The sequence below is a fragment of the Podarcis melisellensis genome (assembly GCF_964234715.1).
Source record: "Podarcis melisellensis genome assembly, chromosome: Z".
Lineage (NCBI taxonomy): Eukaryota > Metazoa > Chordata > Lepidosauria > Squamata > Lacertidae > Podarcis > Podarcis melisellensis.
The window spans coordinates 9,939,868-9,959,351 of record NC_138547.1 but is presented as its reverse complement, the minus strand read 5'-3'; the positions used below and the strand labels follow the sequence as shown (position 1 = coordinate 9,959,351).

Sequence of the window (19,484 nt, the reverse complement as noted above, 5' to 3'; positions counted from 1 at the left end):
AGTCAACAGCAGGACTTGGGGGCAGATGTCCAGAGCCCTACTCTGTATAATGAGCAGGAGGGCATACCACGTGTTAAAGGAAGTGAAGTAATATGCACAATATATAGGTGAAACTCGAAAAATTAGAATATCGTGGAAAAGTTCATTGATTTCAGTAATTCAACTTGAAAGGTGAAACTAATATATTAGATCGACTCATGATATGCAAAGCGAGATATGTCAAGCCTTTCTTTGTTATCATTGTGATGATCATGGCGAACAGCTGATAAAAACCCCAAATTAACGATCTCAGAAAATTAGAATATTCAATGAAATCAGCCAAACAAGGATTGCAAATAGAGCAAGATTGGACCTCTGAGAAGTGGAAGCATATCTTGCTTTGCATGTCTTGAGTCGATCTCATATATTAGTTTCACCTTTTAAGTTGAATTACTGAAATAAATGAACTTTTCCACAATATTCTAATTTTTCGAGTTTCACCTGTATATAAAGAAACCATGCTCTCCACCATAAGACTGCTAAGTCCAGAGTTTCAAATTGCCTAATTGCACTGGATGTTCCCTTCCTCTGGGGGAGGCCACCTCTGACTCCCCGGTGCTTTGATAGTACAGCTTTGCAACTGTTCAGTGCCACAATATGCTTCTAGTTTTCATCTGCCAACATGCTTTGCCTCTGCTGTTAGATGTTTCAGGAATGTTGCAGCATGCAGTGGGGGACTGCTGACTTTTTTTTTTTTTGGTAATTCTGATCATACAGTGCAGAGGGATCAGATATCAGCAATGATGGTTCCATTTGAAGTAACTTGAGCCCATCCATAGCTGGGAAGCAGCTGAAATCTTGGTGTCCCCCCAAAAAAAACAACGATCCCCCAAATGGCTTGAGGATTTTATATTTTGGAAAGCTATGGGACACTCAAGCTCAGCCTCAGCCTCCAAGCTTCTCTATCTGGTCCTGAGGATTCTCCCTAGGCCCACACCCCTTACCAGTTCTGCTTTGCACCCTTCTTGAGTGTTTTTGCCTGGCTGGAATGTGTCATGGAGCTTGGGTAATGCTTCTTGCTTGCCTAGATGGAAGGTAAGAGTGCATTGTGCAAGTGTGAAGAAACACTGTGCAAAAGTAAAATGCAGTGCCCCACCCACTTTGACTCTGGCTCCACCCACCACTGGCATGTGGCCCCTGGAGGCTTACCCAAAAAGGAATGTGGCCCTCAGTATGAAAAATGCTCCCCATCTCTGGTATGGTGGGCATGCACACGTTGCCAGGACTTTGGGTGGGAGGTGGGGGGGGGGCAGAACCAAGCTATCTGTGGCATGATTGGGCAGTTAGTTAGGTATTTTTATTTATTTACTTGATGGGGGGGCAGCTGCCCCCTGCCCCCTCTGGCTATGCCCATGGGCATGTATCCAGGGGTCCCATCAATAAATCGGCATCACCAGGCACCTGTCGTGGCTCACAGCCCAGCAGGGCCAGCACTGCTGACCAGCCTCTTTCTGGTTGTCCTCTTTGCTGTTGCTGCCTGCTCAACTGCCTTCTCCAAGCATGTGAGCACTAACAAGAATAAGGAAAAGGTCTTCTGGCTGCACTGCGGGGTGGGGAGAATCTTTGAGGGCCAGGCAGGGAGACTTGGAGCCCTGCATTTAGCACCCAGGCCTGAGGTTCTTCCAGTGGCGTAGCGTGGGGGGTGCAGGGGGGCCCGGCCGCACCGGGCACAACATCTGGGGGTTAGGGTTAGGGGGCACAAATCCACAGGTTAGGGGGCGCAAATCCACGGGCTAGGGGGCACAAATTACTTGCCTTGCCCCGGGTGCTGACAACCCACGCTACGCCACTGGGTTCCTCACCCCTGCAGTGGACAGTACTTAGCACTTAGTACTCATCTCACTTAGTACTTAGTACTCATCTCACTTTGTATAAAGCAGTTTCCTATACTTAGCTTCAGCAAGGTTGCTGGGACATGTGTCTTCAGACAATGTCCTTAGTGGTGGCTAGAAGAAGAGAAGAAGAGTTTGGATTTGATATCCCACTTTATCACTACCCAAAGGAGTCTCAAAGCGGCTAACATCCTCCTTTCCCTTCCTCCCCCACAACAAACACTCTGTGAGGTGAGTGGGGCTGAGAGACTTCAGAGAAGTGTGACTGGCCCAAGGTCACCCAGCAGCTGCATGTGGAGGAGCGGAGATGCGAACCCGGTTCCCCAGATTACAAGTCTACTGCTCTTAACCACTACACTCACACTGGCTAGTATCCTTTGGGACTTGTGGGGCAGAGTGCACTTAGCATAGAGTCAGTGGCAGGCAGAGCGAACTCATTCTACTTTATTCTTTCCCCCACCATTCTTCTCCTTGCATCGTTCTGCAAGCGCAACACTGAGACAATAAGGAGGGGAAAGCTGACAGCCAGGACCACACCTTAGGCTGGTGGTAAATAGGTGTGTGTGGGATGGCTGAGGGAAGACTGAGATGGGTGGGGCACTGCCCCACTTGCTCAAATGGAGCAGCCTTCCCTGCATTCCCTAGAACATGCCCATGAGACATTTGGCTGCTCACCTTTACAAGCAGAACAATAGACTTGGCAGACCTTTGGTGTCATCCAACAGAGTTGCTCTAATGTTTTTGTTGTTTCAATTGGGGGACCTTTGGCCCTCCATATGTTGTTGAACTGCAGTTCCCAACATCGCTGGCCACTGGCCATGCTTGCTAGAGCTGGTGGGAATTGTAGTTCAGTAACACCTAGAGGGCCAAATATCCCCCACACCTGTTTTACCCAGTGCCAGGTGTGTGAATGAGTGAGAGGGCTTTGATACTGATAACATATTGTCTACTTGTAAGAATCACTTTACAGTGATTGGTTTTTTTATTTTAAAAATATTTTTGATTATATGCAGCTTTCAGCATCTTTTGGATCAGGTAACCCTAATCAGTTATTAGTAAATCTATATAAATTTCCAATTTTTGGAGCACCTTAGTGAGAAGGTCAGAATTAGCCAAAGCTATTCTAGGCTGCATTTACAGATAGTGTCCCGATCAAGGGAAGTAATAGTACAACAGTCTGAAGGCAGAACCTAAGGGAATAAAACCCTGAAGTACAGCATGTGGGAAGCCACACAAAATTTATAATTGGCTATGTAATTGATTTGTATTTGAATTGGTATTGCTATTTGGTGTTAATATAATATGGCACATATTGGACTTTTGTAACTGAAAATTAATAAAAAATATTTAACAAAGGGGGGGAGTAATAGTACCACTCTACTCTGCCTTGGCCAGACCACACCTGGAGTTCTCTGTCCAGTTATGGGTGCCACAATTTATGGAGGATAATGAAAAACTAGGATGTGTGCAGAGGAGGGCAACCAAGGTGATCAAGGGTCTGGAAACTCAGCCTTATGAGGAGCACTTGAAGGAGTTGGGTATGCATAGCCTGGGAAAGAGGAGACTGAGAGGAGATATGATAGCCATCTTCAAATATCTCAAGGGCTGTCACATGGAAGACAGAGCAAGCTTGTTTTCTCCTGCTCAGGACTCAAACCAACAGCTTCAAGTTGCAAGAAAGGAGATTCTGACTAAACATCAGAAAGAACTTTCTGACAGTAAGAGCTGTTCAACAGTGGAATAGTCTCTCTCAGGAGGTTGTGGACTCACCTTCCTTGGGGTTTTTAAAGCAGAGGCTGGGTGGCCATCTGTCATGGGTGCTTTAGTTGAGATTCCTGCATTTGCATGGGGTTGGACTAGATGACCCTTGGGATCCCTTCCAACTCTACAATTCTATGATCTTAGGTTTTGGATACTTCTTGGTTGTGTGGATAAAGTTCAGTTGGTTCTGATTATTTAAGCACAGTCTGGCTCCCGGAAAGAAAAAGGATTCTACCCACTCTTGCTCAAGGGGGATAGAATAAAGCAATGGTACTTATGAGTAGCACATGGTGGGTGAAACTTTGATCTCAAAAGCACTGAAAAGCAGCTTCCTCAGGCTCCACAGTGCATCCTTCAGCAGAAATTTCAGATGCCCTTTGCTTCTCAACCAACCCAGGAAATGCAATTTTAGGCAAATTCATTGACTTCTTAGCACTTTGGCAAGCTATATTAGGAGGTGCCTCAGCTACTAAAACAAGAATGCATCTTTCCAGCAGTTTGCTGGAGCCAGACAGCCTCCTCCTCCTCCTCCTCCTCCTCCTCATCTCCTCTACCCTGGTGAAAATGTGGCTGATAAAGGCTGTTCAGTTTTGCTCTCTTTCACCCAGTATTGTTGAGAGCTGATGCTATGTAGGTGCCAAGGCCTCAGACCAGGTTCAAAACCATGGAATAAACTCTGGGGCTGCCATCAACACCAGCCAATTCATAGAATCATAAAATTGATGAGTTGGAAGGGACCGTGAGGGTCATCTAGTCTGACCCCGTGCAATGCAGGAATCTCAGCTAAAGCCACCATGACAGATGGCCATCCAACCCCTGCTTAGAAACCTCCAAGGAAGGAGAATCCATCACCTTCTGAGTGGGTTTTTTTGGGGGGGTGCACTGAGCTCTAGCACTGCCCTCGAAGCCTTTCTGCTGACTCTGTGTTGTGGACGACACTTAGCACACCACCATTCTCCTCCACAATGGACCAGAAGTCCTCAGAAAGTTTTCCTAATGCTTATCTGGAGTCTCCTTTGTTGTAACTTGAAGCCATTGGTTCTGGTCGTACCTTCCGGAGCAGAAGAAAACAAGCTTGCTCCATCCTCCAGGGCTATCATATCTCCTCTCAGTCTCCTCTCTAATTGCTGGCTCTTGCCCAGATGCAGTCTTACCCAAAACGTGTATTACTTTTGCTGAATCAAGCTGCTTTAAGTCCATCTAGAATGTTTTCAGTGCCTTAAAGCATCATGGCAGTTTGGTCAAACTCATGCTGGTAGCTTCGAGAACACTGTCCAACCATCTCATCCTCTGTCATCCCCTTCTCCTTGTGCCCTCCATCTTTCCCAACATCAGGGTCTTTTCCAGGGAGTCTTCTCTTCTCATGAGGTGGCCAAAGTATTGGAGCCTCAGCTTCACGATCTGTCCTTCCTGTGAGCACTTAGGGCTGATTTCCTTAAGAATGGATGGGTATGATCTTCTTGCAGTCCATGGGACTCTCAAGAGTCTCCTCCAGCACCATAATTCAGAAGCATCAATTCTTCGGTGATCAGCCTTCTTTATGGTCCAGCTCTCACTTCCATACATGACTACTGGGAAAACCATAGCTTTTACTATACGGACCTTTGTTGGCAAGGTGATGTCTCTACTTTTTAAGATGCTGTCTTAAATTAGATGGCTTTATTTACTGTATTTATATCTTTCCTTCAAAGAGCTCAAGGTTCTTCCCACTCCATTTTAGCTCCCAGCTACCTGTGAGGTAGGTGAGGCTGAGAGATAGTGACCCAAGGACACTTAGGAAGCAACATGGTCAAGTGGGGATTTAAACCCAGGTTCAAACACTAGCCCAGATGTTGCAAGGGACTACATCTACAGAGTTGCTCTCCATACATCCATGTAAAGTGTTTAGGATTAGCACAAACACCTTAGGTTGAGGTGAATCCAAAACCTGCTTCATCAGATTGGCCACTGCTTTAAGGCATATCAGCAATAAAGACTGCAGTCCACCAATGGATTTCTAAAACAACAAAGACACTTGTGGCACCTTGAAGCATTAGACACACACACACACAAATGGCATAAGCTTTCATGCAGCACAGCTCACTTACCCACACTTATTTTTCCTTTGCTTTTTCCAGCCATGGCCCACAATTTAAAGCTCGGTGTCTGAGCACCCTCCTTTGTTTTTCCTCTGGAACTTCCCCCACAACAACCCGCTCTTCAAAGCTCAATCGGAGCAAACATCAATCCATGGTAAACCCAAATCAATGTTTGCTCTGATTTAGCTTTAAAGAGTGTGGTGTGTGTGTGTGTGTGTGTGTGTGTGTGAGAGAGAGAGAGAGAGAGAGAGAGAGAGAGAGAGAGAGAGAGAGAGAAGGCAGCTTGTGGAAAAAATAAACCCTGACACAGAGCATTAAAGTGCAGACTGTGCCTGGAAAAAGCGGGGGGAAAGTAAGTGTGGATAAGACATTTGTCAGATGCATGATGTGTAAACCTTGAATCGGCGAACATATGTACACATGGAGAGAGTTCAGTAGAAAGGGTACAGCAAAATGAGAGATGGTGATGATTACCTGAAATTAGAAAATCAACTAAGAAGGCATTGCAGTTATTAATTTGACTAGACAGCATTGGTGAAAACACAAAATTTTGGCATGTCTACATGCTAGCCAATTAAGGGTTACACATCATGCAACTGATGAAGTGGACATAGGGACATTAGACACTGCCTTATATTGAGTCGGGATGCAGGTAGTGCTGTGGGTTAAATCACAGAGCTTAGGACTTGCCGATCAGAAGGTCGGCGGTTCAAATCCCTGCGACGGGGTGAGCTCTCATTGCTCAGTCCCTGCTCCTGCCCACCTAGCAGTTCGAAAGCACATCAAAGTGCAAGTAGATAAATAGGTACCGCTCCAGCGGGAAGGTAAACGGCATTTCTGTGCTCTGCTCTGGATCACCAGAAGCGGCTTAGTCATGCTGGCCACATGACCCGGAAGCTGTACGCTGGCTCCCTTGGCCAATAAAGTGAGATGAGTGCCACAACCCCAGAGTCAGCCACGACTGGACCTAATGGTCAGGGATCCCTTTACCTTTACCTTTATATTGAGTCAGGCCATTGGTGTATCTAGCTTAGCATTGTCTGCAGCAGGGGTTGGCAAGGTTTACTTTGCCTGGGCTGGTTCACTCCAGTGGAGATCCCTTCATGGGCCAGATCACGCACGTGTGTGAGCACACGCGGCCACAATTTCCAGTGTCTGCGTCTGCGCAGATGCAATTTTCAGAGTCTGAGCATGCGCAGATGTGATTTCCAGCACCATGGAAGCGAGTCACCGCACCACCGCTGGTTTAGCACAGAGCGTGAGGACTCGTTGAACAAGCAGCTCGGTTTGGGGGCAGCTTGTGGGCCGGTTAAGCAACCCCCATGGGCCGCTTGTGGCCCATGGGCCTTAGGTTGCCGACCCCTGGTCTACAGGGACTAACAGCAGCCCTCCAGGTTATCTTTTCCAGTATGACTTGGAGATGCCAAGAATTGAACTTGGGACCTTCTGCATGCAAAGCACATGCTCCAGTGAGAGCGAGTGTGGTGTAGTGGTTAAAAGTGGTGGACTCGTAATCTGGTGAACCGGGTTCGCTTCCCCGCTCCTCCACATGCAGCTGCTGGGTGACCTTGGGCCAGTCACCCTTCTCTGAAGTCTCTCAGCCCCACTCACCTCACAGAGTGTTTGTTGTGGGGGAGGAAGGGAAAGGAGAATGGTAGCTGCTTTGAGACTCCTTCAGGTAGTGATAAAGTGGGATATCAAATCCAAACTCTTCTTCTTCTTCCACCACTGAGTTGCCTGTTCCACCTCCCAAATCAGTTGTAACTGCCTTATACCAACTCTGTTGGTCCTGCTGGCTCAGTATTGCCTACTCAGGTTGGCCATGGGTCTCCAGAGTTTCAGACTGGGATTGAGCTTGGGACGCTCTACCACTGAGCTACAGAATTCCCCTGACTGTGCTCTATAAAAGCAGGTGCCATTACAGTATAAATGTGTTAATCTTGTGGCATCTTAAGGATTCTGCTATAGCAAAACAACAACAACAACCAACACAGCCACCTTTCTGTAAATTGTTACCAAAGTCTAGCTGGATTCCAGTTTGATTTGTCAGTGAATGTAATGCAGGATAGAATCATAGAATTGTAGAGTTGGAAGGGATCTCAAGGATCATCTAGTCCAACCCCTGCAATGCATCCCTGGGTAGGCAGCAGCAGCCTTATTGATTGCATCAAAGGTGACAGTGGAACATGATGTATGTGCATATATGACATTCTTACACTAGAGAAGGGCAGTTGTATCCAGTGTTAGTTCTACTTTGAGCATATCCACTGAAATTTATTTATTGCATTTATGTCACACCTTTTTCTCCAGATGGCATACATGGTCCCCCCCCCCCAATCTCATTTAATCCCCACAACAACCCTGTGAGGTACGTTAGACTGTGATGAGGCGGTGACTGGCCCAGAGTCCTCCAGTGAGCTTCATAGCTGAATGGGGGATTTGAACCCTGGTCTCCTGGTCTACCCCCACACTACCTCCCAGACTTCAGGTCATTGATTTCAGCTGGGTCTACTCAGAATAGAAATCAGTTGGCTCCAACCCAGTACCTCTCCTTGACTTTTGTTGAAATCTCTTCTCTGCCCTCCCCCCATTTTGCTGATCCAGATGTTTGCCTTGTTAGTGTGTCTCTGTGGACACTCCACACATCCAGATTCAACATCTTTCCTTCCCATCCCTCTTCGTTGCTGGCAGGACGGTCAGTCAGAGCTGTGCTCTGTCTCCGGGTGCCTCATACTCTTCCCTCTTACCCCCAAAATTCCTCTCCTACTTCGATATTGCCTGTCAATCTGGAAGGATTCTTTTCTTTGCCGGAGAAACTGTGCCTATACACGTCTGGGCTTCAAGGAAGCTGGTGAGGGTCATTTAAAAGAACGAGAGCATGTTTTTCCTTCTACCAAAAAGGGAGGTTGAAGGATTCGAAGCCGGATGGGGCTTGGGAGATCATGTTTATTTGGTGGGCTGGAGTGTCCCAGTTAGAGAGAGATCGGTGTCTCATTTGCAGTCCAGGGAATCAACTCCACACAACCCCCAAAGGAAATCTAAGTTAGATCCGCGGGGAACGCGCCTCCGGAGCCAGTTTTGCAGAGGAGGTCTTTGAGCGGCGGGCAGTCGCCTTCCTCCTCCGCAAAGGCTTCCGTCCAGCGGGTAGGAAAGGAGAGCACAGTCTCTAGCCTGGCTCCATCCTCTCATCTCCTTCGCCCCTCTCTTCCTCGCAGGCTGAAGTCGTCAACGGGCGGCTACCGAAGCGGCGGCACCGGCACGGCTGGCGCCAACAAGCAGAAGAGCGGGGTCATCCTGGACATCTCCTCCTTGACCATGAACGAGCTGGACTCCGAGGTGCTTCCCTTGCCGCCTCGCTACCGGTTCCGGGACCTGCTCCTGGGGGATCAGAGCTTTCAAAACGACGACAGGTAAGAGCGCAGAGCGGGAGGAGGACGGACCAAGGGCACAGGGAAACCTCACGATGGGCACAGAAGCGTTTCAAGAGTGCTGGGGTCGAAATGGTGATGCTTTTGGTTGGAGGTTGCTGGGTCAAAGGCGACAAAATAGCGGCAGCTGGTAAGAGGGCGCCTGGGGTGCTCTCCAAGGTGCTTATCGCTGCGTTCTGCTTTTACGCGCAGCCGTGTCGCTGGTTGTACTCCCAGCGGCTCCGGAGTCCTGTTACTACTTCATGCCCTCAGTTAGCTCTCTCCATGGTGCTGATCCTGTGGAAGCCGCTCTCCCCAAACCTTCAGTCGTCGTTGCTCGCATGGTGGCGGTGGGGATAGGATGCCTTCTGGCTGGCCCTCCGGTTTCTTTCTTCCTTCCTTCCTCTATCCAGTGTGCTGTAAAGGCGCCCGCCGAAACTGCTCCCTTTCGAGATTTAAGAGCCCCCTCAGTTCTCCCTTGTCAAAGAGGGCTTTCGCACATACTTAACACACCTTTGGGATCTTGCATGCCATTTGCTCGCAGGAGCGTGTTTGCGTTTTCTAGTTTGTATTTTTTTTTTTTTTTTGCTTTGAAAGTAAGATCCCAAGAGAGATTAATTTCTAATCTGAATTACATTCCTGCTAATATAGACATTACTGATCGTGTAAAGTAAGCCCCCTTGAACTTAGTGGAACTTCTGACTAAACATGCATAGGAGTGCCCAGTTAAACTGAAATATAAAAATGCTCACTTCTGTGTTTTGGGGTGCCAGTTCTTTTTTTTTTTTTGGATTATATATCCCACATTGAGGGAAGGGCCAGAGCTCAGTGGTGAATAATCTGCTTTGTGTTTAGAAAGCTCCAGGTAGAGTTGAGAATTTCCCCTGGCTGAAACTATGGAGAGGAGCTGTCAGGTCAGTATAGGCAATACTGAACTACATGAACCAATGGTCTGACTCAATATAAGGCAGCCTCTTATGTTTTGGAGAAGGGCTGTAGCTCCTTAGAAGAACATCCACCATGTATGCAGAAGGTTCAGGTCAAATCCCTAGCACCTTCAGGTTGGACTGGGAGTGTCCCTGAAACCCTGGAAAGACACTGCTAGACTAGGCGGAATTGGTACAAGGTACCTTCCTGGGATCAACTGCAAGCAGACTCAAAGGTGGATTACAAAGGAGCATATCCAGCTAAGTTCTACTCAGAGTAGACCCAATGAAATTAATGGCCATCACCTAGACACATCCATAAATTTCAATGGGCCTTCTCTGAGTAGAACTGACATTGGCTACATTCTAAAGGGTGGTTCTTCACACTGTGTCCAATTCTCCAAAAGCCTTCCATGCTTGCTAAACGGGATGCCAATGCTTTCCCCACCAAACCACTCTTCCTTTTGCTTCCACTGTATCTTATTCCCTTTGCTACCTTGCTGTGAAAGTGCTCTCCAAAAAACAACCAGCCACTCTTATTTTCCTGTAGGAAAGGGACATGGGAAACTGCATTATACTGTGTCAGACCATTGGTCCTCCTTGCTCAGTCTTCTCTACACAGTGGCTCCCCAGGGTTTCAAGCAGGGGATTGAGTCAGAGACCTTTTTGTGTGCAAAGGAGCTGCTCTACTATTGAGCTGTGGTCTTTCTATGTTAGTTGGATTGGTGCATCCCTGAGACTTTGTCCAAGTTGTCTGCTTTGTTGCCCAAACCTTTGATGCTCCTGTTGCCACCTGTCATCTGTTTTCTTGCTCTGGACACTGCAAAGCTCTCTCTACACCCAGTATACAACCCATTGGGTTGTAAGTTCCTTCAGAGAGCTGGTGTAGTGGCGGGGACAAGTCCCAAGGCAAATTGTTAATGCCTGGTAGCTGCCATTGCTGTCTAGAGGCAAGGATGAATCAATGGTACAACAACAGCTATCGGGGTGGGAGAGGGGTTGGTTCTTGTGGTGATGGGCATTTTTGCAAGATGGTGATTTTGGGAGTCATGGATGATTACTGCATTGGAGAATTGCACCTACCTGAAATTACCTTTGTGTCTGGGGTCATGGATTTGTATTTTGAGAATTGCAAATTTCTGAAATTTCCCTTGTGTCTATGGTCTTGGATTTCGAACTGGAGAGCTGCATTCATCTAAAATTTCCCTTGTGCTTAAGACAAATGTGGTTCATATTCGTTTAAGACATGCATGCTTGGCCATGTGTAAATAGGAAAAGACTTGCATGGTTGATGATACTCAGTCTGAGTGAATGTAAATAAACCATTGAAGAGGGAGAGGGTGTGTTTGTGATAAACGTTCCTTATTTTATTTGAAAATGGTTTGTGGAGTTTTGGATATGGATCACTGTTGATTTTAAACTTCCTTCCTCTCCCCTCCCACCTGCCCAATTTGCCATGATTTATTAAGGTTCCTACAAAGTTATAACCAAGCTGTGAGCTTACAGTTGCTTAGCTGCAAATGAGTTTCAGAGAAAGTGTCAGTTAAAACAAACAGCAATAACAGAGTGATTGCCCTCTGGTGAAATGTGTGGTTGTCATAACCATTAGACATGCAATCTATTGCTAATGGGGGTCTGTTCTGCAATATGGCACATTATTTCCCCACAAAGATAATATTTATCTTGCAAAGAAGTGTTCTGTGGATCTCCAAGAAGCAACTAATTTTTGCTACAGGGTGATCAGACTGAGTGTTCAGGGAAAATTTGGACTGTTTCTTCTCTCTTTCAAAGCAGAGCATTGTAGAGCTAGTTATCTCACCAGTTTCTGTAAGAAATGCCTTTATTGAGCTCTGTTTCCAAGTGATGCCCACTGCAGTCTTGGATGGCTGCTTCAGCAGGGTCCCATATGCAGACAGACTTTGTATTTGTGGTCAACCTCAGGTGGAAGACCTCACTCTATCTGTTAGCCTGCCCCTTATCTAGAGACCCAAGAGATTCCTTTCTGAAACAAAGCACAAGCAATCAGGCACACTCTTGCACAAATGGTTTGGTTTCTTTTAAGTGAAAATAGTATCTTCATAACACATAGGTGGCCCTCTATGCACTGGCTGAGCATGCACACACACACACACACACACACACACACACAAATCTGGAAAAAGTAGTCAGCTATAATAGCTATAAATTGTTTTGATGATTCAGAGGTTTAATCTGAAATCGAACTGGATTTGAGTTTCTTGGTGTATGTGGTGACTTCTCTTTCTTACATAATGGCTGTTGGCAAATTGGATTTTAAAAAGGCAAAATAATGCTAGAATTTGAGTTGTAAGAGATGCACAAAGGGAAACTGTTGTAATGCCCAGGAACTTGGCAAAGTATTTGCAGATTGTTATATTATGCATGTTTTGTATTACAGTATGTTATTGGTACTATTGCTTAATACATGTTTGTCATGGCCTCTGGCTAGAATAATAAACTTATGAAATGAACTTATTATCCCTTTCAAAGCAGCAAAGGGGAGAATTTGCAGAGCCAGACGGCATGCTTAACCCTCCCCCTGCTGGCCATTTCCCTCCATCTATCTGCATCTCAGTTACTACATTCTCAGATTCCTTCTTGCACATTGAGCCGTGGGTAGGGAGACATGGTTGAATAGGAGTTGATGGGGGAGAACAATGAAGGGTCAAGCTCACACACCTGTTTGCTGTTTCTCCTATGCAAATCACCCCCCTCCATTGTTGCAATAGGGAAGTGGCAAGTTCTGCAGTGATACCATCAGAGTATGGCTTTGGGGACAGAAGACCAGGACCCCGGTCAATAGAATAAGGAGTAAAGTAACAAATTTTGAAGTAATGCATATTGCCATTCTAAATTGCTTAACTGCACCACTGGTCCATTTTTGAACTGGAATCATGAGCCCAAGAAACACATTGGGTGTGCACCTCCTACATACATTGAAAGACTGATTTATAGCCTGCATGCCTTCATGCCTTTTATGGGGTAGGCTTTCTTGACAAGTGGTGGGAAATATGTTTGGCCTAGTGGCTCAGATCTTTATCTCCCCGCCCCCACCCACGGGCTGACTTTGACAGATGTGCAGGGTCACTCACCTGATGTCGTGATGACATCAGGACACTTTTAATAAATAACGTTGGGGTGGGGGAGGGGTCTGCTTTGGCAGCACATTCCCTACAGGATACTTGCTGGCATAGCATCACCCAGCAGAATTGAACTGCACCACCTTGCTCATCAGCTGATGTCACCCAGTAATGCCAACTGATTGACAGATGGACATGTGGTTCTTTTTTTGGGGGGGAGGAATAGCCTTGAGGGCCAAGATTGACCAGCAGGCTGGAGGTTCTTCACCCCAGATTAGAAGACCAAGAAAAGCTTCTGCCCATAATAAATACGTTAATCTTAAAAGTAGATTTTTCCATTGTTTTTGCTTATTTATACAAAGAGCAATCAATAGTCAAGAAACCTACCCCCAGCGGAAGCACTAAATTCCTATTTGATTTCATTTAGGCCATTTCAGTTTTTAAACAAATATATATCGTATTTTCCGCTCAATAAGATGCACCAGACCACAAGACGCACCTAGTTTTTGGAGGAGGAAAACAAGAAAAAATATATTCTTAATCTCAGAAACCAGAACAGCAAGAGGGATCGCTGTGCAGTGAAAGCAGCAATCCCTCTTGCTGTTCTGGCTTCTGGGATAGCTGCACAGCCTGCATTCGCTCCATAAGACGCACACACATTTCCCCTTACTTTTTAGGAGGGAAAAGGTGAGTCTTATAGAGCAAAAATACGGCAACTCCACAAGTTGCCATGTGTTACTGGAGGCCTTTTGATGTTGCATATATCATAAAATTATGCCAGGTTGATTGAAGAGTTTTTCTTGTCTGTTCAGCTCTCTTGGACCTGGGCTGTCACTTTGTCCATTTGTATTTAGTTGTGAGATCCAGGTCTCGAACAGGTCTACATTTAGAGTCTTCCAATACCTTGCAATAATAAGGTGTGCTGCAGTCATCAGGTGAGTAGTGAGATCATTGTGGGAAAGTTGTTGACAACTTCTGAATAGTATGATATGAGTGCTATTTATTGTTAATCTTTGAGGTGCCTCACAAAGCTTTTTGCTGTTGTTTTATTAGATGAGCTTCTGCTAGGTGGTAAAAATGATGTCAGGATGAACTACAGTAAAGACTTCTAGGGCAAGAAATAGCACTAATGGTGGTCCCCAGCCCTCCGCTGAAAATATAAATCTAGCAGTTACATGGATGTGACTCCAGCACCGATGATCACCTACAAGTTTCTCTTCTGAGGTGGAGAGAAGAGGCAAAGGGAAAATGCAATAAAGCCGCTGGACCTATGCCAAGAGATGGAGAAAATGCCGGCCCACTCTTTCTAGTGACAGCTGGGAGATACTTGTATGGATTTGTGGAAATGTACTTGTGGAACATATATTAAACATTTTGTATGATATACATCTCCTCCTCTTCACTTGGGATAGATTTGATATACTAAGCTTGCAGGCCTTTATCTATTCACCTAGCAGTAAACCCCACTGAATTCAGGGGGACCAACAACCATGTAAACATGTATTGCACTGCTGGATTCTGCCTTGGTCAGATCACACCTGGAGAACTGTGTCCAAATCAGGGCACTATGGTTTAAGAAGGATGGAATGTGTGTGGAGGAAGTTGACCAAGACAATCAAGGGTCTGGAAACCAAGACTTATGAGGAATGATTGAATGAATTGGGTATGTTTAGCCTGGAGAAGATGGATAGGTGATATGATACCCATATTCAACTATCTGAAGGGCTGCCACACACGGAAGATGGAGCAAAGCTTATTTTCTGCTGCTCCAGAGTCTAGGATCTGAACCAATGGATTCAGATAAGAAAGTTTCTGACTAAATCTTAGGAAACATTTTCTGGCAGTAATTGCTGTTTGGCAGTGGAATGGACCAGTGCTTTTTTTTTTAAAAAAAAGGCGGAAAGGAAAAGGTGCTGGTTCTCACCATGAAGTTGTTGCAGTAAGTGCCAAATTTTTAACATCTGGAAAAAAGTACTGGTACTGAGTACCCTTGCATACCCCGAGAAGAAAAGCACTGGAGTGGACTACCTTCAAAGGTGGTGGACTCTTCTTCTGGGGGTCCCTTCCAACTCTACAATTCTACAGGACCAGAGTTCTATCTACTGGGGTGGTCCATGTGGTACCTCCAGATGCTTACATCTCCTATCAGCCCTGACCATTGGCCATGCTGGCCAGGGCTGATGGGCAAATCCCAGTAGCAACATCTGGAGAACATCATGGTGGCTATTTCTGAGTATTTAATGATCAGGGAGTAAGTCCAGTTGAATTGAATTGTAAGATTTTGGTTTTTTATTTGCCTTCTCTCCCCACCCCTCTTCCTCTTCCTCTTAATTTTGTGAAGGTGTCTAGTATGGTATATTTTTATGGACTTTTTTTAAAGGGTGCAGTGGCTGTGGAATGCAATACTTTATGCTCCTTCACTTAAATGCTTTTGAGACTTGTCATTTTCCTGATAGGAAATTCAGCTTCTTTAGTCTAAGCGTGAGGGCAGGCAGCAGTTGCTCATTCATTAGGGAAAGGGAGAGACTCTCTTCATGCTCTGAGGTCATTTTAATTATATGATGAATGCCCTGCAACACTTGGCATGTTGGGGGAAATAAGGGCAATGGTAAAGGATCAAGGCTGAGATCCTGAACATATTTAAGTAATCCTTGTTAGACATAGGATTGCGCCATTGGTTTCCTTTGGACTAGAAAGCCTCCAAGCTTATGGTGCCTTTCTTACATTTACTTTATTTTGCAAACATATACTGTACCAAGAGCACTTTGGAGCACAGTGAGAGCCTGAGAGCAAGGAGCACAATAGCCAATCCTGCACCAGGTTAGATCCCCACACCCTGAATCCCTTAGTAGAACATCCATATTCAAGGGCAGTGTACCTCTGAATACAAGTTGCTGGTTACAAATGACAAGGGGAAGATTGCTGCCTTCAAGATTCACTTGTTGTCTTTCTGGAAGTGTCTGGATGATAATTGCTGGAATCAGTGCACTGGTGTTACATTAGTCTGATGTGCAAGGCTCTGCTTAGATTCCAGAAGGGAGCCAGTCAAGCTTAAAGATGCTTCACAGCTCTCTCCCATAGTCTCTGCCCACATCCAGACTTCAAACATTCCTCCTTCACTGTCTTTCTGTCCCTGCCCACTCCCAATACACTGATAAGTATTCCATTACAAACTTTGGAGAGATATTCCAAGCCATTAAGGACCATCTAGCCCAGGCTGGTGAGCCTGTGACCTTCCAGATGTTGACGGACTATAGCCCCTGTCACCCCTGGCCATTAGCCATGCTGGCTGAGTTGATGGGAACTGGAGTCCAGCGACATCTGGAGGGCCACTGGCTGCCTACCTATGATTCTAGCTTGCTTTTTTATAAGCCCATGAATATCCATCAGCTTAGCCAGCCAAAATCTATCCACAGCTCTCCAGATAGCTATACTCATAATTTACTTGGTAAGACCCTGGAACATAGGAATGTGCCTTTTCTCAAGTCAGGCTGCTTGCCAGTCTAGCCTAGTGTTGTGAGCTCTGATTGGCAAGAGCTCTCCAAGAGGTCTTTCCCATCCTCTCATCATGATTTGTGTGTGTGTGTGTGTGTGTATGGTAAAGGGACCCCTGACCATTAGGTCCAGTCGCGACTGACTCTGGGGTTGCAGCACTCATCTCGCTTTATTGGCCGGGTCATGTGGCCAGCATGACTGAGCCGCTTCTGGCAAACCAGAGCAGCGCACGGAAACGCCATTTACCTTCCCGCCGGAGCGGTACCTATTTATCTACTTGCACTTTTACATGCTTTCGAACTGCTAGGTTGGCAGGAGCAGGGACTGAGCAACGGGAGCTCACCCCGTTACGGGGATTCGAGCCGCTGACCTTCTGATTGGCAAGTCCTAGGCTCTGTGGTTTAACCCATAGCACCAGCACCAACCCATAGCACCAGTCCTAGGCTCTGTGGTTTAACCCATAGCACACACACATAGCACACACACACACACACACACACACACACACAAACACTGGCGCTAGACTATCTCAGGGCCATAGGTTTTAGCCCCATGTTGAGGCTGGACTTGATGACACTTGTTGTCCCTTCCAACTGTACAATTCTATGATTCTGTGAACCTGAGACATTTTGCATGGCACCAAGTAATAGGAAGCAATGGGTAATACCCAAAGTAGGCCTATTGCAGTAAACATGAGATGGTTCAGCTCATCAATGTCAATGGTTTTATTTTGAGTTGGACTATTATTGGAGAAGAGCCTGCTGGATCAGGGCAATGGTCCCTCTTGTCCAGCATCCTGCACTCACAGTGGGCAAGCAGATGCCCGTGCGAAGCCCAAAAGCACGACCTGAGCACAACAGCACTCTCCCCTCCTGTGGTTTTGAGGAACTGGTATTCAGAAGCATTACTGCCTCTGACTGTGGAGCCAGAGTGTAGGCATCATGGTAAGTTGGTAAGGCCATTGATAACCTTCTCCATGAATATCTCTAATTCCTCTTTTGTGTAACCCTCAATGGGATACATCCCATTGAGGTTCAATGATACGATAAAAGGGGCAGTAAAGTTGCAAGACCAGATAACCCTGTGAAAGGTCACCCACCCCTAAATCTTTTGGATAGAACTTGATTTTTAAAATGGTTTTAACCCCTTTTTAATATGAAGAAAATCCCCATTTGTGGCCATCTTGCAGAACTGAGGTTGATTTTTCCCCCTTTTCTGGGAGCATGTAGAAGGCTGAGAGTGCACTTCTAAATTTCCAGCTGTGGCCTGATCAAGTTATATACAAAGACTCTAAATATCTGCTCAGATTTTTGAAAAACCCAATCAAGAGGAAGAGAGAAATCAGCGACATTCTCCCCCCCCCCCCCCGTTTTGGCTGAATGTTCTCCTGGCATGAGAACATGCCCTGATTACTTGAAATGGAAGTGCAGTTAACTCCAAAGGCCCATGGAAAAATGCTCACTTGAAGAAGACAAGATGGTGGTGATTAGCTCCTAATAATTAGAACCATTTGTATTGGCTTGCTGAGCAAGGGTGACAGCTGGGGGACCTTCCTGATGGCTCTTGAAGAAAATGTTAGGGAGAGACCTGTGTCAAACCTCTCTGTGTGTGTGGAAGGGACAAGAGAAAGGAGAATAGCCTTATTTACTTGACACCGTCTGGAAAGTCTGGGGAAACAACTGGGAGAAGTGATAATTTGGCCTACTGGAGACAAAGAGATAATGCAAAATCTAAAGCATGCTCAGTGGTACAGCACAGCCCTTGGGACTTTACCAAGGCCACACCCCCTCTCCCAGGCCACACCCTCATCAGCCCTGCTTTGAACCTTCAAGTGTTTTTGCTTGGCTGGGATGCATCCTTGGAACTCTTATCATTCCTCTTGCTTTCCTGGATGGAGGATAGAGAGGGATGTGTGTGAGCATATTTAGAATTTGTTGTTGTTTAGTCATTTAGTTGTGTCCGACTCTTCGTGACCCCATGGACCAGAGCACGCCAGGCACTCCTGTCTTCCACTGCCTCCCGCAGTTTGGTCAAACTCATGCTGGTAGCTTCAAGAACACTGTCCCACCATCTCGTCCTCTGTCATCCCCTTCTCCTTGTGCCCTCCATCTTTCCCAACATCAGGGTCTTTTCCAGGGAGTCTTCTCTTCTCATGAGGTGGCCAAAGTCTTGGAGCCTCAGCTTCAGGATCCGTCCTTCCAGGGAGCACTCAGGGCTGATTTCCTTCAGAATGGAGAGGTTTGATCTTCTTGCAGTCCATGGGACTCTCAAGAGTCTCCTCCAGCACCATAATTCAAAAGCATCCACCCTACCATATCAAGGCAATTATTTACATTCATTGCTCAACCTTTCCTGCCCCTGGGTGCACTGACCACTGTTTCCTTGCCTCTGGAAGGTTGCCCAGTTGTGAATGGGCAGCTCTCAGTCTGAAAAAGATTCTCCCCACCCTGCTGGAGAACACCAGAAGAGCTGCACTTGACCAGACCAAAGATCTATCTGGTCCAGCATCCCAGTGGCCAACTGTGACCATCTTGCAGAACTGAGGCTCCCCTGAGGGAGGGGATTGCACAACCTGAGTAGCACATTGGAAGAAAGCCCCATGTCATCCCCCAGCCCATTGTGCATAGTGGTGGGTTGCATATCAAAGCCTCCAGTGTTGAATGCAGTGGGTAGTGGGCAGGATTATATGGCAAGAGCCTGTCTTTAACAAGGTAAGAGCAGAACAGACCCCAAAGTCAAACATTTGCTTGCATTGGAGCTTCCCTTAAATTTTTCCTATCTGGAAAGCAAGAATCGACATGAAACAGCTTCATTAAAGTCTGGCTGATTCAGAGTAATTTGAATGTCA

At 46.2% G+C, this 19,484-nt stretch overlaps 1 protein-coding gene across 8 annotated transcripts in view; it reads left to right on the top strand.

The window, feature by feature from the left end:
• Positions 1–19,484, top strand: part of KCNT1 (potassium sodium-activated channel subfamily T member 1) — a 214,884-nt gene that overhangs the window by 24,824 nt on the left and 170,576 nt on the right. For 7 of the 8 annotated variants that reach the window (XM_081896321.1, XM_081896325.1, XM_081896324.1 and 4 more), the window contains one exon: positions 8,926–9,120. In XM_081896321.1, the coding sequence (XP_081752447.1) occupies positions 8,926–9,120 (195 nt within the window). Of the gene's footprint in view, positions 1–8,227; positions 8,562–8,925; positions 9,121–19,484 lie in introns of those variants that run through there. The other variant, XM_081896320.1, reaches the window with a different exon arrangement.